This window comes from Erinaceus europaeus, chromosome 7 (assembly GCF_950295315.1).
Source record: "Erinaceus europaeus chromosome 7, mEriEur2.1, whole genome shotgun sequence".
NCBI lineage: Eukaryota > Metazoa > Chordata > Mammalia > Eulipotyphla > Erinaceidae > Erinaceus > Erinaceus europaeus.
In genome coordinates this window covers 128,256,569-128,280,796 of record NC_080168.1, presented here as the reverse complement: position 1 = coordinate 128,280,796, position 24,228 = coordinate 128,256,569, and the positions used below count along the sequence as shown (strand labels likewise).

Genomic DNA, 24,228 nt, shown 5'->3' with positions numbered 1-24,228 from the left:
GTTTTACATTTCACTAAAAATAAAAGGTTTCAAAACGGTGCATTTGCTTCGTCATGAGCACAGCCCAGGCTGGAACTGAGCCCCATGCACTGAGAAAGCTGCTGTGCTGTGCTGTGCTAGCTTTCTCTCTGTGTATTTGTATTTCTGTTTGAAAAGTCAACGTAGAGCACTGAAGTCCCAGTGACAACCGAAACAAGCAAGCAAGCAAGCAAGCAAGCAGGCAAGCCCACCCAGGAGGCCGTGTAGTGGAAAAGGTGATGGACTCTCAAACACAAGATTTCAAGTTCTGTCCCTGAAATGGCAAGTGCCAGATCGATGATTTGGAGTTCTCTCTCTCATGCTCTCTCTTTCTCTTTCTTCCCCATTAATAAGTAGGGACCAGGCAGTGGTGTACCAGATTAAGCACACACATTACAGTACACACGGACCCAGGTTCAAGCCCCTGGTCCCCACCTTCAGGGGGAAAGCTTCACAAGTGGTGAAACAGGGTTGCATGTGTCTCTCTGTCTCTTTCCATCTCTACTTCCTCTTCCCCTCTCAATTTCTTTCTATCTCTGTCTAATAAATAAACAAAATATTGATAAAAAATAAAGGATAGAATTTATAAAAAATAAAGTTTGGAGTTTGGAGTATGGCACCAAAGTAAGAAAGCAGAAGTACACTAGAGTTTGCAGTGAGTACCTCCCTAACACTTCCTCTCCACTATTCCAAGCTTTGGGTCCATGATTGCTCAACAATTTGTTTGGCTTTGTATGTTAACTCTCTTTTCAGTCACCAGGTTCCAGGTGTCATCAGGATGCCGGCCAGGCTTCCCTGGACTGAAGACCCCACCAATGTGTCCTGGAGCTCCGCTTCCCCAGAGACCCACCCTACTAGGGAAAGAGAGAGGCAAACTGGGAGTATGGACCGACCAGTCAACGCCCATGTTCAGCGGGGAAACAATTACAGAAGCCAGACCTTCCACCTTCTGCATCCCACAATGACCCTGGGTCCATGCTCCCAGAGGGATAGAGAATGGGAAAGCTACTGGGGAGGGGGTGGGATATGGAGATTGGGTGGTGGGAATTGTGTGGAGTTGTACCCCTCCTACCCTATGGTTTTGTTAATTAATCCTTTCTTAAATAAAAAAATAAATAAACAAAAAAAAAAAGGAAAAAATATTGAAAAATAAGTAAGCTGGGCCCAGGTGATATGATGCACCCAGTACAGCATACATGTTACCATGAAGACTAAGTGTCATGTCCCTCAGTCCTCACCAGCAGAGCACAAGAGTAGTGAAGCAGTGCTGTAGGCTTCTTCCCTTCTCTCTGCCTCACACAGCAAAAAGGTTACTCAGAGTAGTGGTGGAATCATGTAGGCACTGAGCCCTAGCAGTGACCCTAGTGGCCAAAATAAATAAACAAACAAAAAGAATACATCTAAACTTTAAAATCATGAAATACTTTGACATATCTCCTAAAGATAGGGGAGTTTATATGTGAGTGAAGATCAAGACTCCTATCTTTGTCTGGCTAAAACATCTAGAATTACTCTTTAGTTGTTGGATCCACTGTATATATGTGTGTATGTATATATATATGTGTGTGTATATGTGTGTATGTATATATATGTGTGTGTATATGTGTGTGTGTGTATATGTATGTGTGTATATATATGTGTGTGTATATATATATGTGTGTATATATAAATGTGTGTATATTTGTGTATACACACACACACACACACACACACACACACGCATGCACGCACACACACACATATATATTTGCCTCCAGGGTTATTGCTGGGGCTCGGTGCCTGCACCACGAATCCACTGCTCCTGGAGGCTATTTTTTCCCTTTTGTTGCCCTTGCTGTTTATCATTATTGTTATTATTATTATTATTATTGTCATTGTTGTTGGATAGGACAAAGAGAAATTGAGAGAGGATGGGAAGACAGAGAGGGGAAAGATAGACACCCGCAGACCTGCTTCACCACTTGTGAAACGACCCCCCTGTAGTTGGGGAGCTGGAGGCTGGAACCAGGATCCTTAACACCTGTCCTTGTGCTTAGCGCCATGTGCGATTAACCCACTGCGCTGCCACCCCGTCCACAATTTGCATAACCTTTATGCTGTCTCTTCCAGTGAGTGGGTCCTTTGTTTGTTTTATTAGACCACTGCTCAGCTCTAGCTTTTGGTGATGCTTCAGATTTCCAATTTCTTCTTTTTAGGTCTCATGACAAAATGGAAAATTCTACTAAACCATTTCCTTTGGTCACTGGGCCCATCTATTTCTTTGATCAGGTAATAATATAGCTCAGCCTCACTAAATTGTGGCACACTTTTCTAAAAAAAATCATTCACTTTTGAGAATATTTTTCTCTACTTTTAAATTCAATTTTTTTTTCTTTTAGATGAAACCAAAAATAAAAAAGTGGGAAAAGAGAGAACAAGACCGTCAGGACTCCTTAATATCTTTGCCTAGGTAAAACATTTCAAATTACTCTTCAGTTGTTGGAACCACTGTATGTTTTGCATAACCTTTATTCTGTCTCTTCCAGTGAGTGATTCATGTGCTTGTTTTACTAGAGTACTGCTCAGCTCTGGCTTTTGGTGGTAGCAGAGTTTGAACCCGAGACCTCAGAGCCTCAGGCACGAAATTCTTTAGCATAACCATTACCAGTCTCCTCAGCACCCTGTACATTTTCAGAGGAATCAGATGTGCTTCAGATCAGCTTTTCCCTAACTTCCTCTTCCCCCAAGAAACTAAACAAGTAATTGTTGTTTCAAAGTAGACTGTGAGTTTGGAGCTGTGCAGTGGCCCACTTCAAGTGACCCAATTCAAGCCCCTGGGGGAAGCTTCACATGTGGTGGAACAGTGCCACAAGTGTCTCTTTCTCTTTCCTTCTTCCTCCTCCCAGATTTCTCTCTGTCTCTATCAAAAAAAGAAGAACAAAAAGCTGAATTCATTGTGCAAGTACTGAATTCATTGTGCAAGTACTCATAACTCTATTGACAAAACATAACAACAGAAAAATACCATGGGAATGTAAGTTTATCCATATCAGTGGTTAATGTATGCAAAGTTGGTCAGTATGCCAGTCATTCTCGTTTCCTTGCTGTTCCATGATAAATCCAGTCTCATTTGTTTGTACTAGGTGTTCCTGCTATTTACACTGCTCACTCTCTGTTCCCATTAAGTCTTACCATTACGATGAGATTTTCCGTAAGTTTCTATTTGAGATTTCTATCCTGCATCTCCCGGTATTTTATGTTCCTTTCTAAATTTCCTGTTGTGCCTACGACAGCTTTCTAAAATTCTAAATGATATCTCTACTTAAGTATTTGCCCTCTCCCCTCTTGAGAGTGCCAGGTATATAAATACAGTGTGTGTATGTGTGTATATGCAAGAGTTCAAAATTTACCCACTTATCACTTCCCAGTTCCCAAAACAGTGCTTGGCACAGAGAATGTGCTTAACAGAGATCTGTGGTATTATGTGAAGCCCATAAGGGTAATTGAAATCTAGAAACTAGTCATTCAGAATGTTTTTATCCTCTAATCAACTATCATTTCCTTAATTTGGTACTTTACCTTGTGAATTAGCTAAAGTACCCCAAGCTATTATAAAGCACAAACCACAAGGTTGTCTAAATTATAAATTATACATCTGAGTTCACAGGTAGGGGTGATTGTTCCCACAAAGGCTTGCAGACCTTTTTGGTTGTCATAGTGGGCTGATGTGCTGTTATTGTGCAGAGGGCAGAGACTAAGGCTGCTGCACATACCATTTTCATTGCTTTGTACTCTGAGATAAGAGCAGGTGGTACCTGCATTTAAAAAATATTTATTTATTTATTCTCTTTTGTTGCCTTTCTTGTTTTATTGTTGTAGTTATTATTGTCGCTGTTATTGATGCCATTGTTGTTGGATAGGGCAGAGAGAAGTGGAGAGAGGAGGGGAAGACAGAGAGGGGGAGAGAAAGACAGACACCTGCAGACCTGCTTCACCTGCAGGTGGAGAGTTGGGAGCTGGAACCGGGATCCTTAGGCACGCTTTGGGCCACATGCGGTTAACTTGCTGCACTACCGCCTGATTCCTGATACCAACATTTTTTTTTATCTTTTCTCTCATAATTGCTTAGACTCCGGGGTGATTTTGAATCATTTTTTGAAAAACACCGTTGGAATTTTGATAGAGATTCCACTGAGTTTGTAGGTTAGTTTATACTAGATAACCATTTCTGGCAATGTTTACCCTCCCAGTTTATGAACACAGGGTGCCTTGCTATTTCTTTTTGTTTTCTATTTAAATTAACACTATCTTGTGGTTTTCATTTCCTCCAGGGTTCTCGTTGGGGCTTGGTGCTGACACGAGGAATCCACTGCTCCTGGCAGCCATTTTTTCCATATTTTTTTATTATTTCCATTTTCTTTATTTCTTTTTTTAAATTTATTAATGAGAGGAATAGAAGGAGAGGGAGAAAGAACAAGACATCACTCTGGCACATGTGCTTCCAGGGACTGATCTCAGGACTTCATGCTTATGGGTCCAACACTTTATCCACTGCGCCACCTTCCAGACCACCATTTTTTCCATTTTATTGCCTAGGACAGAGAGAAATTGAGAGGGGAGGGGGAGGGAGAGAGGGAGAGAGACAGAGAGACACCTGCAGACCTGCTTCACCACTTGTAAAGCTTCCCCCCTGCAGGTGGGGAGTCCTTGTCTCAAGCCTGGATCCTGTGCGGGCCCTCCCCCACCCCCACCCTCACCCCCACAGTGTATATAGGTCTTTAACCTTCATTGTTAGGTTTAACTCTAGGTATTTTAATCTTTCCTTGATGCTGTTGTAAATGAGATTTTTTTTCTTGATTTCTTTTTTCTCTTGACTTATTGTTTTGCATCCTGCCACTTACTAACTCAGTTGATTGTAGTAGGTTTTTTTGTTTGTTTGTTTGTTTTGTGGAGTCCGTTATTTAACTTATTCTCTTCCAGTTTGAAGTCCTTTTTTATATCTTTTCCCTAACTAACTGATCATGCTTGGACCTCCAGCACTATGTTGGAATATAGGTAAAACTATCAGTTTTTCACCACTGTGTACGATGTTTGCTATGGATTTCTCATTTATGGTCTTTATTCTGTTGTGTTATCTTCCTTCTATTCACAATTTATCAGGGCTTAAACATCAGTTACTGTTAAATCTCACCAGATGCTTTTTCAGCATTTATTTACATGGTGATGTGATTTTTAAAAAATCTTTTTGTTGATGTGGTATATTATACTCACTGATTTCCATATGTTTAATCAGCCTTGCATCTATGGGATGAATTCCACTTGGCCATGATGATTCTCTTCTTGTATAGTTGAATTCATTTTGTCAATAATTTGTTGAGGATTTTTATGTCCATGTTCAGCAGGAGTATCAGTCTGCAGTCCTTCCTTCCTTCCTGCTGAGCTTTTTTTAATTAGTGATTTAAGAACGATTAACAATATTATAGGGTAAAGGGGGTACAATTCTATATAGTTCCCACTATCAGAGTTCTGTATCCCATCCCCCACCATTGGAAGCATCTCTATTGTTTATCCCTCTGGTCATATGGACCAAAATTCTTTAATGGGGTGCAGAAGGTGGAAGGTCTGGTTTCTGTAACTGCTTGACCTGAGGATCACAGATTTATCCTTTTACACAGTGTGACTAGGAGTGTTCTTTTGGATTTTTTTTTAGAAAAGATTCAGTAAGATGACTATTAGACCTTCTTTGGAAATTTCATGGAAGCCAAACTCAAATTTCTAGCTATTTAGAAATCAGATTTCTAGGAGATAGAGTACAAAATACCTTTAATGTTCACATATCTTTTTTCTGTAGTCACAGGAAAAGCACAAAATATGAAGTGGGAGAAGAAGCAAGAGAATCTGTGGTAACAACAGCTGAGGACGAAGATGACTCGTATGCCTACTCACACATTTTGAGTGTGTCTAGAATGTCTGGTAGCCTAAAAATCACCAAAACATGTCAACAGGGTTATCTATTTAAAGAACACAAACTCATGGCTGCTGAATTACTGCGTGATCTTGGGGAGATGTTTCAGACATATGCTGACTATAACTTTACTTTCCCGGTGGGAGTTGCAAATCTTGTGAGTTACAGTTGGTATGATCTTACTGAAGGCAGTACTGTGGCTGCAGTCAGAAAGTCAACACTGAAGATAAAGGATGCCATGAAAAGAGATTACAATTCCATTTCCTTAGTTAGCTGCAACACCCGTGTGACTGCAGGAGAAAGTTATTCTGAGGAAAACTATCTGATGAAAGTAAAAAGTGACAGCCTTAGCACATCAAGTAAACCTATGGAAAAAGCATGTAAGTAGAGCGTACTAGTTAGATTCATAAATAGTCCTTTTAAAAAGAATAAAAATGGTGAGATATTAGCATAACATTACATTAGTGATATTTGGTTTGTGTTAGTCATCTCAATAACTTATTAGTGTATGTCATGAGAAAGATGTGAAAATTTAATGTTTTCCTTTTTTTAATGTAGTGTTTTCAATTTAAAAAAGCACCTGCTTTATGTTCATGTGATATGAAGACTCTGCCTCAAGGGATCCTGTTAATTCTATTTCAGCAGTATGATTCAACAGAAATATGATGCTACCTACATATGTACTATTGTGAATTAAACTTTTTATTTGTAGGTAATTGTAGGCTCATATGCAGTTATAAGAAATAATTTAGAAATTCCATACACTCTTCTCCCATTTCCCATACATGGTGACTTCCTGTAAGACTATAGTGCAGTATCAAAATCAGAGTACTAACACTGATATAGTTGAGATTCAAAACCTTTCCAGAGCGCTGGTCAGGGAGATGGTACACTGCTAGTACTTTAGACTTAAGTGCCTGAGGCTCCAGTGGTCCCAGGTTCACTCTCTACCACCGTCACGTGCCAGAATTGAGCAGTGCTTTCGTCACTCTGTGTTGTAATTTAAATCAAATTAAAACTTACTGTGGCGCATAATGGACTTGGCTGTGGGGCTGCTGAGAGCAGGTTTAAACCATCAAAGCTTTACTAGCTGGTAGAGTGTTACAGGTTGTATATTTTAAATACCACAAAATAAATTATAGACAGGAGTAAATAAGCTAGTCTCATAAGCCCACAAATTAGTTACCAAAAGTTCAGCCCCACGAGATAAACAGTTGTCGGCAAAGGTATAGGTTACTCATGTCTATAGAGGAGAGTCTAGAGTTTCCCGGCTAGACGAGTCACACGTGTTCAGTTCCCAGGAGAGGCAGCCACGGCGGGCACTCTGAGCAGTCCAGACTCATGAAGGGAAAATCTAAAGCACCACATCAATACACAGTCACGTGGCACAGAGGATCAGACCAGAAACCTCAAGTGTGATAGCTTGACGCACTACCCATTGAGCCATCTCCCCAGACTTGTTTTGAAATTCTTACCTCTTGCACTTTCAGTTATCTCTTTATTATGATGATTTTTCCATCTTATTTTTTTTGGAGGTAGACTATATTTTTTAAATATTTATTTATTCCCTTTTGTTGCCCTTGTTGTTTTATTGTTGTAGTTATTATTGGTGTTGTTATTGATGCTCTTGCTATTGGATAGGACAGAGAGAAATGGAGAGAGGAGGGGAAGACAGAGAGGAGGAGAGAAAGACACCTGCAAACCTGCTTCACCGCCTGTGAAGTGACTCCCCTACAGGTGGGGAGTCAGGGGCTCGAACTGGGATCCTTAAGTCAGTCCTTGCGCTTTGCACCACCTGCACTTAACCCGCTGAGCTACCGCCTGACTCCCTAGATGTATTTTTAAAAAGATTTATTCCTTTATTAGAGAGAGACAGAGAATCAGAGCATCACTCCAGCACGTGGATGCCAAAGATCAAAGTCAAGGTGTCTTGCTTCAGAGTCCAATGCTTTATCTTAACGTGCTAACTCCCAGTACACTTGACATTTAAAAAATGTGTTTTGAGGGGCCGGGCGGTAGTACACTTGGTTAAATGCACATAGTACTAAGTGCAAGGAACAGGGTTCAAGCTAGCAAAGTAGATCAGCATGTGTCTCTCTGTGTCCCTCTCTATCTCCCCCTTTCTCTTTCAATTTCTCTCTGTCCTTTTCAATAAAAATGAGGGGGAAATGGTTGCCAGGAGAAGTGGATTCATGATGCAGGCACCAAGCCCCTGTGCAAACCCTGGAGGCAATAATAATAATAATATATATATATACATATATATATATATATATATATTTTTTTTTTTAGGGGCATCAAGATGGCTCACTAGGAAGGTGCTGGCTTTGCTATGCCCGTGACCCAGGTTTCAGCCTGCCTCCAATCCACTGAGGAAAGCTTTGGTACTATGGTATCTTTCCCTCTCTTCCTCCCTCTCTTCCTCCCACTCTTCCTCTCTCTCTCTCTCTTTTTCTCCCTCTCTCCCTCTTTTTCCCTCTCTCTCTGTCTGAAAAAGTCAGCTCAAAACAGTGAAGCACTGGTGACAGCAACAAAAAGTTAAATTTCTTTTTTTTTTTTTAAAGATTTTATTTATTGATTGATGAGAAATAAAGGAGAGAGAAAGAACCAGACAGACATCACTCTGGCACATGTGCTGCTGGGGATTAAACTCGGGACCTCATGCTTGAGAGTCCAGTGCTTTATCTCCTGTGCCACCTCTCGGACCACTGTTTTTCCTATTCTTTCTTTTCTTTTCTTTCTTTTTTTTTTTTGTTTTTACATTTTTTAAATTTATTTTTTAAATTTCTTTATTGGGGAATTAATGTTTTACATTTGACAGTAAATACACTAGTTTGTACATGCATAACATTTCCCAGTTTTCCATATAACAGTACAACCCCCACTAGGTCCTCTGTCATCCTTCTTGGACCTGTATTCTCCCCACCCACCCACCCACCCCAGAGTCTTTTACTTTGGTGCAATATGCCAAATCCAGTTCAGGTTCTACTTGTGTTTTTTCTTCTGTTCTTGTTTTTCAACTTCTGCCTGAGAGTGAGATGGTCCCATATTCATCCTTCTGTTTCTGACTTATTTCATTTAACATGATTTCTTCAAGCTCCATCCAAGATAGGCTGAAAATGGTGAAATCACCGTTTTTAATAGCTGAGTGGTATTCCATTGTGTATATAGACCACAACTTGCTCAGCCACTCATCTGTTGTTGGACACCTGGGTTGCTTCTAGGTTTTGGCTATTGCACATTGTGCTGCTGAGAACATATGTGTACACAGATCTTTTTGGATGGGAAAGCTTTCCTATTCTTTATCCCTCCGGGAGTATGGACCCAGGGTCATTATTGGGTGCAGAAGGTGGAAGGTCTGGCTTCTATAATTGCTTTTATGTTGAACATGGTTACTGGAAGGTGGATTCATACTCCCAGCCTGTTCCTATCCTTCCCTAGTGGGGCAGGGCTCTGGAGAGGTGGGGTTCCAGGGTACATTGGTGAGGTCATCTGTCCAGGGAAATCAGATTGGCATCATCTGCAACTTGGTGGCTGAAAAAACATTAAGATATAAAGCAGAATAAATTGTTTAGTAGACCCATCCTACTGGGGAAAGAGAGAGGCAGACTGGGAGTATGGACCGACCAGTCAACGCCCATGTTCAGCGAGGAAGCAATTACAGAAGCCAGACCTTCTACCTTCTGCAACCCTCAATGACCCTGGGTCCATGCCCCCAGAGGGATAGAGAATGGGAAAGCTATCGGGGGAGCGGGTGGGATATGGAGATTGGGCGGTGGGAATTGTGTGGAGTTGTACCCCTCCTACCCTATGGTTTTGTTAATTAATCCTTTCTTAAATAAAAAAAATAAATTAAAAAAAAATTGTTTAGTAGTCAGGAAAATAAAGGCAAGAATATTGCAAATAAAGATTTGGGGTCTCCATTTTGGAAAAAGCTAGTAGGTCTATTTTAGGTATATTCCAAAGGGCCCATGACTTCACTAATTTTTGCCTGAGCCTGACAGCTAACATGCAGGAGGACCAAAGACATTGTCTGGGGAGATGGTATCATGTCTGGAAAAAGGGCTAGAAGGTTGGATCAGGGAAGAGAGTAGCTCCCAAATATGGGAAAGGTACATAAGTATCATTTTATGAGGTCTTTTTAAAGCACTTTTTCTTACCACATGACAAATTAATTGTCATTCATAGATTAATAGAGTTTCTTATCTTAGATTTATAAGTTAGCATGATTCTTAATAATGATAAAGGAAAGGCCTGGTGCCCAGGTAGCCCTTTCTCTCTCTCTCTCTCTCTCTCTCTTTCTTTTTTTCTTTCTTTCTTTCTCCCTTTCTTTTCTTCCTTTCCTTTTTTCTTCCTTTTTTTTTTTTTTCCATTAGCATCAGTATTCTGACTACAATGCAATCACCACAAGAAGAAATGCAACTAAAGGGGTCTGGTGGTGGTGCACCTGGTTGAGTGCACATGTTGCAGTGTGTATCAGGTTCAAGTGCTGATCCCCACCTGTGGAGGGATGGGGAAGCTTCGCAAGTGGTGAAGCGGTGATGTAGGTGTCTTTTTCTCTCTCCTTCTCTATATCCCCTTCCTCTCTGTCTCTATCCAGTAAATAAAATAAGAAATTTTAAAAATAAGTGGAAATAAACATGAAACTTTTTAGTAGTCCTAATATAGGACTTTTTTTTTTTTTTAGGAAAAAAATGCGTAAGTGAAATACAGTGTTTAAATACATTATACAGAGAAATTCTATATTTAAATACATGATTCATTTCCAGAGCAAATGGTAAAAGTGGTTTGTGGGTCCCTGATAGAAAAATCATGTTGATATCCTGGAAAGAATATTAAAATACTGATAATTGTATTGTCTGTTGAAGATGATCTAGCTAAATGTTCTCTTTTTCTTTTCTTTCCCCGTAGTTCTTGTTGGCCAAAGCCAGCAGTCCCAGAATTCCCATAGTATTGGTGTACCTGTGGTCATACACTTTTCACTATCATCCAAGAAATGTTTAGAAAATGGTAAGTACCCTTTATTTACCTAAACCATGTGGACTCTGGTAGGAAACCAGGGTGAAAATCACTTCCACTGCTGAATTTGGGAGGTTTTTTTTTTTTCCCCAGCTATCTTCTTACTTTATCTGGCACTATGAACCAACTATTTTCCCTTTTTTTTTTCTTTCTTCTATTTTATTTGATAGAACAGAGAGGAATTGTGTCTGTGTGTGTGTGTGTGTGTGTGTGGGGGGGGTGACAGAGAGGGAAAGAGATGGATGGATGCTTTAGGCACTACAAGTAGGATTCCATGTTTACGAGATCTAAGTCTAATCACTAAGGACTACTGAGCATTTTCACTTTGAGTTATATAATTTCCCCTTGCTTATGGATACATGTACACCTGTACCGAGTACCCTAAACCCTAGCCTATACTTAGTCTCTGTAACTTTGTCAGATGACGTGCCATCTAATGTGGGCGTAGGTAGCCGCATGTATTAGGGAAGATCTCACCAGTTTTGAAGAGTTGCGAGGTTGACATCTCAGGCTAGGTACGTCTGGCTATCGTCCACAGTAAGAATCCAACAGCACCATAATGTGGGTTGGCAGCGCTAGTAGTGATTTGGTTGAGGTCCACAGAGGTGATGCGGTGTGGAATCAGAGAGAAGAAATAGCAACAAGACTAGGCATAGTCTTAGAGCTTCCAGGAATAGGGCTCTCCCTGTTGTATTTTCTCCTTTGTACCCTAGGAGCTGATTTTCCTCATGATTCTTAGAAGCCGAATTGAACACAATGATATGCAGGTCCCTGGAAGAGCACCTCATGGCCCTTCCACCACAAACCTAGTTACCCTGGACTGAGAATCACAGCTTCTGTGTTAAAAGGCAAAAGTTCGGATGGGGGTAGATAGTGTAATGGTTCTGCAAAGAGACTCGTGACTGAGGCTCCAAAGTTCCAGGCTCAATCCCCCATACCACCATAAGCCAGAGCTGAGCAGTGCTCTGGTTAAAAAAAAAAAAAAAAGTTGGCTCTTAAATTCTTTAAATGGGACCAGCAAAATAATCCACTTGGTATCGGGCTAGCTTCGCGGGCGGGAGAGAGAGACACGACCAGGGACTCATGGCTGAGTGGTATGCAGTTCAGTCTTTATTCATGTGGAACGCAGCGCAATCTAAGCTATCTCTAATCACAATCCTGTCCTTATATATCCTGAGGTGGAAGAGTCAGGTCAGAAGAGGATGTATGTAGGATAGGGGGTGGGGAGAAGGAAAAAGCATGCAAAACAGTGAGGATTAAACCAATGCCCTGGAGGCAGGGCGGTGCTTAGTTAACAGTGGTTATGTAAATAGAATCCAGTGTTAAGCAGCAGGGATTAAACCCATGAAACAGAAGAGGTCTTAGAAGCAGACCAACAACTTGGACAGCGCATCACTTTACCGTGTGCATGACCCTGGTTTGAACCCACCCACCACTGCACTGAAGAGGCTTAGGTGCTATGGTCTCTTTCACTCTCTCTGCCTCTGTTGGAAAAAATATTGTTTAAATATAAAAGGAGACCTTCCCACCTAGGAAACTTAATGGGTTCTCAATTTAGAAAAATGCTGTATGTCTTTGAATGAGGTTATAGAAAGGATAAGCTATGAGTTGTTAGAAAAAAGGAAGGTTGGAAGTCGGGTGGTAGCGCAGCAGGTTAAGTGCAGGTGGCGCAAAGCACAAGGACCAGAGGAAGGATCCCAGTTCAAGCCCCCGGCTCCCCACCTGCAGGGGAGTCGCTTCACAGGTGGTGAAGCAGGTCTGCAGGTGTCTGTCTTTCTCTCCCCGTCTCTGTCTTCCCCTCCTCTCTCCATTTCTCTCTGTCCTATACAACAACAATGACATCAGTAACAACAACAATAATAACTACAACAATAAAACAACAAGGGCAACAAAAACTGACATTCTCGCCAGCAGTGTAGGAGAGTTCATTTGACCCCACACCCCTCTCCAGCATTTGCTGCTGTTACCTTTTCTGATGTATGACATTCTCACAGAAGTGAAGTGGTATCTCATTGTTGACTTTATCTGCATTTCTCTGACAATCAGAGACTTGGAGCATTTTTTCATGTGTTTCTCGGCCTTTTGGATCTCCTCTGTGGTGAATATTCTGACCATGTCCTCCCCCATTTTTGGATGGGGTTATTGTCTTGTTGTTGAGATTTGCAAGTTCTTCATATATTCTGGTTATTAGCCTCTTGTCTGATGTATGGCTTGTGAAGATCTTCTCCCATTCTGTGAGGGGTCTCTTGGTTTGGGTAGTAGTTTCTTTAGCTGTTCTAATTCCTTTTTTGAGTAGGCTTCATGGACTGTTGACTGAGAAAATTTATCCAGATTTACTTAGTGTAATTTTGAAATATTCTTTTTGTGGTAACTGTCTTTTTTTTTAGGTTGGATCTCTCAAAATCCCAGCCCACCAGTGGACATTCTGATGTGGAAGACAACACTCAATACTGCTGTGAAGAAACTACAAGTAGCATTAAGTCAAATGTAGGGAGCCCTCTATAGTCTTTTGAAATCATATTTTATTAGGCAGGTGATATGTAGGGAGGCAAAAAGAGATACAGAGTTTATGGGACCCTGGACAATTCAGTCTATCAAGTTGTCTGTTGAATATGACAGATACACGTATGCATATGCAAAAGCTTCTCTTCCTGGATTTTTTTCCTGGAATGTCTGGAATGACTTCTCAGACACCGAGCCTTGTCCAGTGACCAGTACAGGATCATATGTGGAACAGTGGGGAATGACTTCTCAGACACCGAGCCTTGTCCAGTGACCAGTACAGGATCATATGTGGAACAGTGGGGAAAGAGAGAGAGAGAACAAAAGAGAAGTCAGAGGAAGAAAAGCCGTGTGTAGACACAAAGTGCTGTTCGAAGAGAGCAAATCCAGCCCCGTGTTCAAGGAGCTTGCCCTCTCAAACGGGGAAGTAAACATCTCAGCAAGCTAACATTCAACAGAAGGCGCATCTTTAAAAATGGGAAAGTCGTCGTAACAGTATCAAGTGTTGATGAACGTTTTTCAAAACTTGTTTTAGATGAGATAGAAAGAAGTTCACATGAGAACGAGAAGGAAAGAGAAGCCAGAGCACCCTCTGGAACACTAGGGGTCAAACTGGGGGTGGTGGTGGTCTCAGAAACGCAGGTCTCATATCTCACCAGGTGAGCTGTTTCCCTAGCTGCTCTGAGCAGGGCTAGACAGTGGGCACGGTGTTCTACACGTGCTACCTCAGCACTTAGACTAATTCTATGAGAAAGACATGACGTCATCTCCAGTGTGCAAAGGGGGGAGGCAGACACACAGTGTGGCAATTCAGCCACAGTCACACAGCTAGAAAAAGGCAGGGCCAGAGGCAAAACCCAGCTCTGTCTGACTCCAGAATACTCCCTTGCCACAGTGCCTTGCTTCTACTCCTATTCCTTACCTGTTCTCTGCTGTAAAAAATAATAATGTCCTCTTTTATTGGGGGAGAATCATTCTAGATATAATACATAATGATTATTCATATTTTTCAAAAATTCCAAAAAGCCTAAGAAGTTAAAATCACATATTTTTTTTTACTAAGATAATTCCATTTTAACACGTTGATGTATTCCTTGCAGCCTTTTTAAACCTAACATATGTACACACTCCTCTGCTGACAATGATCAGCTATTGCAATCTTTAAAAAAAAAAACATCTAGGGGGTCGGGCAGTGGCACAGTGGGTTGGGCGCATGTGGTGCAAAGCGCAGGGAGCGGCATAAGAATCCCGGTTGGAGCCCCTGGCTCCCCATCTTCAGGGGAGTCACTTCACAGGCGGTGAAGCAAGTCTGCAGGTGTCTATCTTTCTCTCCCCCTCTCTGTCTTCCCCTCCTCTCTCCATTTCTCTCTGTCCTGTCCAACAAGGATGACATCAATAACAACAACAATAATAACTACAACAATAAAAGAAGGGCAACAAAAAGGAATCAATAAATTAATTAAAAGGAGTTAGAAAAGGAAGTACTTTTTAAAAGTTTGTGGTAGACTTTCCAGAATTAATACAACTGCCTATTCTTGATTGAGTAAATTTGACCTTTATATAAGAACTTTTGCATTGGAGATTGTTTTCTCTAGTTTTTTTTTTTTTTCCTTACTGGTACAAAAGAAAAGGGAACCCTTTCCCCCCTCAGTGCTTAGGAAGCATTGATTTTCTTTTAGAAAAGACCAATTGTGGAAAGCCACAGGAAAGTAAAAGTACATGCTGGCATTGAATGAAAGGACCAAGGGTGGTAATTAGATTCAGCTTCCAGTGGGTGTGTAAATGTGGATTGTTGTATAAGCATCCTGCCCTCCTGGATGCTTATAGACAGGGCAGAATGCTTGTGTTCTGCTTGGGGAACGGTGGTGATCTGTAAGTGCTTTGCTTTTGTCACATTATTCAAATTTTCTGCCCACTCACCTCATTTTTGACAGTGAGATCCATTTTTACAAGATTACGGTAAATAAAAGGCGAAGCAAGAGAAGGTGAGTAGGAGGAGAGAAAGCATTTGATTTAGTCAAGTGTTTTCCTTTTTTATCTTTTGCCTCCAGGGTTATCGCTGAGGCACAGTGCCTGCACCATGAATCCACTGTTCCTGGAGGCCATTTCTTCCCTTTTGTTACCCTGGTTGTTTTACTATTGTTGTGGTTATTATTATCGTTGTTATTGATGTCATTGTTGTTGGATAGGACAGAGAGAAATGGAGAGAGGAGGGGAAGACAGAGAAAGACAGACACCTGCAGACCTGCTTCACAGCTTGTGAAGCGACTCTCGTGCAGGTGGGGAGCCGGGGCTCGAACGGGGACCCTTACACCGGTCCTTGAGCTTTGCGCCATGTGTGCTGAACCCGCTGCGCTACAGCCCGACGACCCCCAGGCGTTTTCATTTTCTAGCTACCACGTGGAAGATTTGACCCTTGTCCACCCTCCTGGCTCAGTCTCGTCCTGCAGAGCACTCACTGAGATGTGCCTCCACCTGCTTCCCTGAGGGTCACCAGTGACTTCTGACACTATTCGGAGCCCCCAGCCCCAATACATTGCATTCCAACAGTGGTGGGGCTGTTATCCGTGCCCCTGCTTTCATTAGTAAGCTGTGTTCTTTCTTTCTTTTTTAAAATTTTATTATTATTTTTTTTATTTCTTTATTGGGGAATTAATGTTTTACATTCAACAGTAAATACAATAGTTTGTACATGCATAACATTCCCCAGTTTCCCATATAATAATACAACCCCCACTAGGTCCTCTGTTAAGCTGTGTTATTTCTAGATATTTCTTCTCAATCCTTTTTTTTTTTTATTTCAGAAACCAGTAGATAATTCACCTAGTTAGAACATGAATTTTACCATGTGTGAGGACCTGGGTCAAACCCTGGCACCACAGCAGTGCTGTGCCATCCTCTCTCTACTTCTCTTCTCTCTCATTCTTTCACTCTCTCTAAAAAAAGGGGGGGAAGAAAAAGAAAAGCAAAGAGAGATTGGGCCTAGGAGGTATTTGGCATGTGTGAGGCCCTGAATTCCTGTAGTACCACATAAAGAAAAGTTCTTTTCAGCATACCTTATCCTTCCAATTCCTTAATCAGCCCCCCCCCCCCGCCAATAAACACACTGCTTCTCCTAATGCTTTCAATATCCTATGAGGTAAATCCTAGTAGGATCCCCATTTTATATGAGAGGACACACACACACACACACACACACACACACACACACATCCACACACATCCAATATTCTAAGTCCTTACTTGAGATGTTCCAGCTCAATTTTTGGAATTTTCTCTTTTTAAAAAAATATTTATTTATTTATTTATTTATTTAATATTGGATAGTGACAGAGAAGTTGAGAGGGGAGATAGAGATGAAGAGAGACAGACAGACACCTGCAGCCCTGTGTCACCATTTGTGATGCTTTCCCCCTGCAGGTGGGGACCAGGGGCTTGAACCTGGGTCCTTGTGCACCGTAATGTGTGCACTTAACCAGGTGCGCCACTGCCTGGCCCCTAATTTTTTGAATTTCCAAGAAGATAGGATTCTCACTTGGATCTGTTCTGAGTCAGAAGGAACTTGTGGAGGCCCACCTTAAGCATTCTTTCACACAGTTGCTAGAAGTTGTTGGTTTTTGAGTCCCACCCTTTGCCCATGGTAGGAATGCCTAAACTGCTAGCTCCTTACTGAAAAGATGATACCTGCTTTCCCTGCCCAGTTTGGGTGTCATTTCCAGTTACTCTTTTTTTTTTTTTAACTTTTAAAAAAATCTTTATTTGTTGGATAAAGACAGTCAGAAATTGAGAGGGAAGGGGGAGATAGAGAAGGAGAGAGACAGAGAGACACCTGCAGCCCTGCTTCACCACTCGTGAAGCTTTTCCCCTGCAGGTGGGGACCAGGGGGTCGAACCTGGGTCCTTGTGCACTGTAATGTGAGCATTCAACCAGGTGCGCCACCACCTGGCCCCAGTTCCAGTTATTCTTGAATATTCAGTTCCACCCATATATTCTATCTTAATAACCAAGAAGCCCAGGGACCACTAGGCTGGAACCATGGAGCAGTAGAAACAAGTTAGCCAGGTAGTGCAGCTATTAAACAGGCAGTGTCGGTCTCTAACAACATGAAGAATGTCTCCTCTATCACATAAACTCTGCTGTGCCAGTCTGCCCTTTGGGGCTTCTAGTGGCAGGTTATCAATGCCTGGTTACATGATGTGTATATGTACATGATATATCCATGTATGCATCTGTGTGTGTGTGTGTGTGTGTGTGTGTGTGTGTGTGTGTGTGTGTGTAGGGAGCAGGAAATTGAACAGTATGAGAAAGGTCTGCTTCCTTACTGATGCTCAGAAACAAAGCCTTATGGCATCAGCAGTTTATTTCTTTTATATTTTTATTTATTTATTTTTTATTGGATAAAGATAGAAATTGAGAGGGGAGGGAAAGGTAGAGAGGGAGAGAGAGAAAGAGAGAGAGAGAGACATCTTCAGCCCTGCTTCAACACTCGTGAAGCTTTCCCTCTGCAGGTGGGGACCAGGGGCTTGAACCTGGGTCCTTACGCCCTGTAATGTGAGCAGTTAACCAGGGTCGATACCACCTGGCCCCTACAGATTATGTTAAGCTCATAGATTCTATAGAATCCACACTAAGGGGATTGGTAGCGAAGCGGGTTAAGCGCACATGGCGCAAGGACATAAGGATCCCAGTTCGAGCCCCCAGCTCCCCACCTGCAAGGGGTCACTTCACAGGCGGTGCAGCAGGTCTGCAGGTGTCTGTCTTTCTCTCCCCTTCTCTGTCTTCCCCTCCTCTCTCCATTTCTCTCTGTCCTATCCAACAACAACAGCAATCACAACAATCATAATAACCACCACAATAATAATAAGAAGAATCCACACTAAGAATGTGGGGAAGCAATATCATAGACTACAGAGAATTTGGACTTGATAAACGAGGCAGCAGATCTTGACTTTACCATGTAGCCACAGAGTTGAGGTATTGTTTAGGAAGGAGCTGGGCAGCACCTTTAGCACAGGAACAACAGGAGGGCTCAGTGTGGGAACACACGGTTTGCCTACATAAGGTCCCCAGCTTGATACCTGGCACCATGTATGTTAAGTGATGCTCTGGTTCTCTTACTCTCTCCCATAATTAGTAAGTGCTTTTGTTGTTGTTGTTTGTTTTATTTTATTTTTTTTAATAATTTATTTCTTTATTGGGGAATTAATGCTTTACAATCAACAGTAAATACAATAGTTTGTACATGCATAACATTCCCCAGATTCCCATTTAACAATACAACCCCCACTATGTCATTCATCATCTTTCATGGACCTGTATTCTGTTGTTTATTTTTTAATTTTTAATTTTTTTCCTCTTTGTTGCCCTTGTTTTTTTGTCGTTGTTGTGATTATTATTGTTGTTATTGATGTTGGGGTAGCCTGGGGCTCAAACAGGATCCTTACCCGGTCTTGGCGCTTGGCGCCATGTGCGCTTAACCCACTGCACTACCACCCGACCCCCCCTTTTTTTTAAATAATGCTAGGTACTCAAATACTTGGGGAAGTATTTTGACATTTAACTCTCTGGATCTAAAGGAAGTTTACGAGGTAGATGCTAGAGGAAAGGTCATGGAGACCTAGATAATCACCAGCTGTCCTGTCCTTGGTCAGCTGAATCTTGAATTCTTTCCTTCTGAACAGAAAAGAAGAAGAAGAAAGGCTGAAGAAAAAGGGATTCAACAAACAACTTATCCTAAATCACTATACTGACACTGAAGTCACAGTGAAAGAGAGATGTAACCCCCAAATGACCCCATGCTTCTGGCTGGAGCTGCTGAAGAGGAAGCCTCAGATGCCAACGGTCAAAACAGATAGCGCAGATGTTAAGAAGTTTCATTACGCCCTGCTTGATGGCTCTTCTCTGACCTAATATCCTTGTGAAATGCTGTGAGAAGAAGGATGGAGGGGGCTGAGTGTAATGAAAGGGGCTAGGAGATTTCAGCAGAAAAATCTTAAGACACACTATGGAAGGAAGTCTGATGTTTTAGGTTTATTCAGTCTCTTTCTCCCAAGGGTCCACATTCCCTTGTGCTTGATGCAGAAGGCAAACAGAAAGAGTTTGGAGCAAATTCTCCCACTTCCAAATCTTCTTAGTTAAGGGGAGCCCTGCTTGTAGTCAATATTTCTGTTGGGGGTCGGGTGGTAGTGCAGCGGGTTAAGCGCACGTGGCGCCAAGTGCAAGGACCAGTGTAAGGAATCCAGGTTCCAGCCCAGGGCTCCCCACCTGCAGGGGTGTCACTTCAAGCAGTGAAGCAGGTCTGCAGGTGTCTGTCTTTCTCTCCCCCTCTCTGTCTTCCCCTCCTCTCTCCATTTCTCTCTTTCTTATGCAACAATGAACGACATCAACAATAACAGTAATAACCACAACAAGGCTACAACAAACAACAAGGGCAACAAAAGAGGGGTAAAATGCCTTCCAGGAGCAGTGGATTCATGGTGCAGGCACTGAGTCCCAGCAATAACCCTGGAGGCAAATTATATATATATATATATATATATATATATATATATATTTCTATTAAGTATCTATGATACTTACATGATTCTTAGAAAATGAGTTCTCCTTGATTCATCCTCTTGGGTAGGAGGACCATATGGGATTTAACATCTAGAGAATCTAGTTTAGGGACTGGGAGGCAGCTCAACTGAAAGACATGTGCCTTAGTGGGAGTGGGAGCACTGCCACTGAGCAAAGCTTTGGTGCTGGGATAGCTCTCTCTCTCTCTCTCTCTCTCTCTCTCTCTCAAATAAATGAATGGAAAAGTCTGTCTAGGAGTGGTGAATTGTAGCAGCTCAAGACTCCAGAACTGGAAAAAAAAAAAAAAAAAAAAGACCAACTTACCAAGATTTCTACAAATCCAAAAGGAAAAAGACCTCAAGAGCCCATCTGTAGAGTTTGATAGAGCTAGTTTGATATCTGTAGTCAGCCCCCAGCCTTCCTTTGCCCCATCTGTCTGTAATCATTAGTGGGGGACCAATCATTTGGCTGTGTGTTGGAGTGGCCTCATTGGGCAATACTGGATAACAGTGGGCAATTTTGATTTCCAGTAATTGTGCCACTAACAGGATCAATCTGACCAGACTTCATTGCCATTGTTTACAAATATGATTTCAAAGACTATGAAACTAAAAGAGAGTAACATGAGCCTACAGCAACAACGTGCCATTTGGAGTCAAGGAACCCGTGTCTGGCTGGGCTCTCTAAGCATGGTGCTCAGTCATCATGGCAAAGTGAGTTGTCCCTCTGAACTTCCACTAGGTTATCTGGAAATAGCTGATTTAGAGCCAGGGGGATAGGATGTTTATGCAAAAGATTCTCATGCCTGAGGCCCTGAGATTCAGTCCTTAGCAGTACCATAAACCAAAGTTGAGCTATGTTCTGGTGGTGGTGGTGGTGGTGGTGGTGGTGGTGGTGGTGGTGGTGGTGGTGGTGGTGGTGGTGGTGGTGTGTGTGTGTGTGTGTGTGTGTGTGTGTGTGTGTGTGTATGTATGTTTTCTCATGAAAATAAATAAAATACTTTTAAAAAAGAAAGAGCTTATATAAAAAGTAAATAGGCCAAAAACTAACATTATTCTATATTAAGAGTTATTTCTAGCATTATGGTGGTGGGTTTTTATTTATTTGTTTGTTTGTTTGTTTTTACTAGCGTCCATTCCTTAACCTGAATTTCATCTATCCTTCTGGCCGTCTTGCTATCTGCCAGAGCAGTTCTACCCTCCCTTTGGGGGGCATGTACACTAACATCTTCAGCAATTATCACAAGCAAGTGATTATTGGGACCTTTACACCTTTTGGATGTGGTAGCATTTCTTTCCCTAAAAGGCACGTGAGACTTCAGACAAATTAAAAGTGGTGGGTAAGTTAAGCGATAGGGGAACATTAAATCCCAATTAAAGGGAACATGGAAAAGCAGTCCATTAAATAGTTGATCTAATTGAGAAGCAGGTAAGGAAATGAAATGTGTATGTTTGCTTAGGACTTGTAGAGGCGTACAAGTCAGGACAAGCCAAAAGATTGTGGATTCAAGAATCCATATCTGAGTCAGCAATGAAGTGACACAATGGTCCCTCTGAAGGCAAGGTCCATGAACAGGGACTAGGGACTGATGAGCAAGTCTGTTGTTTAGTGATCCAGGTGACAACCTGGGCCTCTCTGCCCTCTTGAGAACTAAACGTGACTGTCAGGACCCCGTTGTATATGCGGAGAGAAGTCTCTTGTCAAGCTTTCTACAAAGCTCTCAGGGGTTATGAGCTTGTGGTTTCCTTCAGCTTTTATACTCTGTCTCCTTCAATTTGTTCTCTATTCTGTGTCTTATATGTCAAGGCTTATTTTGGCCCTCTGGATTTGTGCCAGTGGTGATGGTGTGGGGGCATTTGTCCTTTGATTTGGCCTCTGTAGCTAGTTTTCTTAGTGATCTGACTCATAGGAAGTTTACAGATGGATGGAGATCTCCTCAGCGCTCCCATTTCCCTTTGACATGTATCTAGATCTTAGATTTTCAACCTCAAAAACACATTTTTGTTCCCAAAACACTTTGCTAGAGTCATATATAATGCATAGGCTGAGTGGGAGATGGTTCTTGTAAACAATTCCCCCACTACATTACATTATATTCCCGTTAAGAACAACAAGCACATTGCATACATGAGAAGTGTGATGACTTGGAATTCCACGGTAGGGAACACAGCAGCCTGCGAGTGTCTGCAGTCACGTTGCTGCTTTCATTATGAAATCTAAATACACAAGTCTATGTAAACAACGATGGAGGTAGTATAATAAATGTGCAGGGAGACCTTCTTGCCTACGACACCAAAGGGTGCAAATTCAACCCCCAGCAGCACCAGAAGCCAGAAGTTAGTAGTGTTCTGGGGGGCTGGGCAGTAATGCAGTGGGTTAAGTGCACACGGTGTGAAGCACAAGGACCAGTGTAGGGTCCTGCCTCCCCACCTGCTAGGGGTGGAGTCGCTTCACGGGCAGTGAAGCAGGTCTGCAGGTGTCAATCTTTCTCTCTCCATCTCTGTCTTCCCCTCCTCTCTCGAGTTCTCTCGTCCTATCCAACAACCACAATGGCAACAATAACAACAAGGGCAGCAGAATGGGAAAAATGGCCTCCAGGAGCAGTGGGTTTTTAGTGCAGGCACCAAACCCTGTGATAACCCTGAAGACAAAAACAAAACAAAACGAACGAAGACAACTTTTCAAAGTTTATGTGTAGATTGTACCTAGTGCATAATATGTATAATATGGCTCTTGGGCTATTGTGAATAAGCTGTAGGTCTTTATCAAGAGCACCTGCAGCAGGAAACTAGGCAGTGGTGCACATGGTTGAATGCATGGTACCGTGCACAAGGGCTCACGTTCAAGGCCCCAGTCTCTACCTGTGGGGTGAAGTTGCATAAGAGTGACACAAGTGCTGTAGGTGTCTTCCTCCCTCCCTTCCTTCCTTTCTTTTTTCCTTTTTTCCCTTCCTTCCTTCCTTCACCGAACCCCAGTGAGAGCCCTGGTGACAGTGACAGCAAACACCTGCAGCAGGTGCTAATGTCTCCGAGGGCTGCTGCCTCAAACTGCCATCAACGGAGTGACCTAAGACAGCACAGACTGACTCTCCCTAAGACCAAGATATTGGCAGGGTTAATTCTTTTGGAGACTCTCAGGGAAATTCTGTTTTATGCCCCTCCCCTTGCTTTTGGTGGTTGCTGGCAGTCCTGGATATCCCTTGGCTTGAAGACATCTCAGTCTCTGCCTTTGTCTTTTTCTGTATGTCTCCTTTTCTGTGACATCTACTCTTCTGATAAGGACACTAGTGGCTTTAAGACCACCTTAAATCCAAGATGCTCTCATCTCAAGACTCTTAAGTACTTACATCTGAAAAAGCCCTATTTCTAACGCTGGTTATGTTCTGAGGTCCAGAGTGGACATGAACTCTGAGGATAGACTATACAACACATTAGAACTACCCAATACTATGCGTCTATATTCACACTTCTTTGGGTATTGTTTCCCTGGATACCTCTTTCCATGTGCTCAACTTCAGTTTAGTTAGTAATACATATTTAAAGTACCTCAGTTGGAAAAATTGAACCAAAAGCACCTTAAGTGTGTAAATGAGTAGAAGAAAAATAGTATGACGTATGGACCTAGGGAAACTTCTCTGACCCTTTGAACTTGAAGTAGACATGGACAGTGTAGGCCATCCAGACAAGCTGCCTCTCTGTGAGTGATGGCACCGGGTGGAGATTCCGACCCTGAAGATGTGCTGCATTTGAATTTCTGTAATGCGATCACCTCACCTGTTTTCCTATCCCTCACATTTTGACTTCTCTTGCTTTTGCAAGTTGAGTGAGGAGCCAGGAGGTGACCTACCCAGTTGAGGGCACAAGGTGTCATGCTCAAGGATCCTGGTTCAGGCCACCTATCCCTCCTCAGGGGAAACCTCACAAGAGGTGAAGCAGTGCTACAAGTGTCTCTCTCTCCCTCTCAACTTCTCTCAGTCTTGGCAAATCAAAGGAAACAGTGGCCACCAGTAGTGGTGGATTCATCCTGTAGGCATCGGGCCCCAGCAATAACCCTGATGGCAATACAAAGAAATGTTTTTTTTTAATTTTTTTAAAAATTTATTTAGTTTATTTATTCCCTTTTGTTGCCCTTGTTGTTTTATTGTTGTAGTTATTATTGTTTTTGTCGTCGTTGGATAGGACAGAGAG

General features: G+C 42.1%; 2 protein-coding genes across 4 annotated transcripts in view; both read left to right on the top strand.

Annotated features, from left to right (window-relative positions):
- Window positions 1–19,489, top strand: part of LOC132539533 (uncharacterized) — a 30,839-nt gene extending 11,350 nt beyond the window's left edge. Inside the window, exons 2-7 of the mRNA XM_060195566.1 lie at window positions 2,214–2,286; window positions 2,397–2,467; window positions 5,849–6,342; window positions 10,874–10,972; window positions 13,369–13,468; window positions 19,165–19,489. Coding sequence (XP_060051549.1) covers window positions 2,227–2,286; window positions 2,397–2,467; window positions 5,849–6,342; window positions 10,874–10,972; window positions 13,369–13,468; window positions 19,165–19,393 — 1,053 coding nt within the window. The 5' untranslated portion in view covers window positions 2,214–2,226 and the 3' untranslated portion in view covers window positions 19,394–19,489. The remainder of the gene's footprint in view (window positions 1–2,213; window positions 2,287–2,396; window positions 2,468–5,848; window positions 6,343–10,873; window positions 10,973–13,368; window positions 13,469–19,164) is intronic.
- Window positions 19,490–21,202: 1,713 nt separating this feature from the next.
- LOC132539532 (uncharacterized protein C3orf20-like) overlaps window positions 21,203–24,228 on the top strand; it is a 56,588-nt gene continuing 53,562 nt past the window's right edge. For all 3 annotated transcript variants that reach the window (XM_060195565.1, XM_060195563.1, XM_060195564.1), the window contains exon 1: window positions 21,203–21,346. In XM_060195565.1, the coding sequence (XP_060051548.1) occupies window positions 21,255–21,346 (92 nt within the window). In that variant the 5' untranslated portion in view covers window positions 21,203–21,254. The remainder of the gene's footprint in view (window positions 21,347–24,228) is intronic.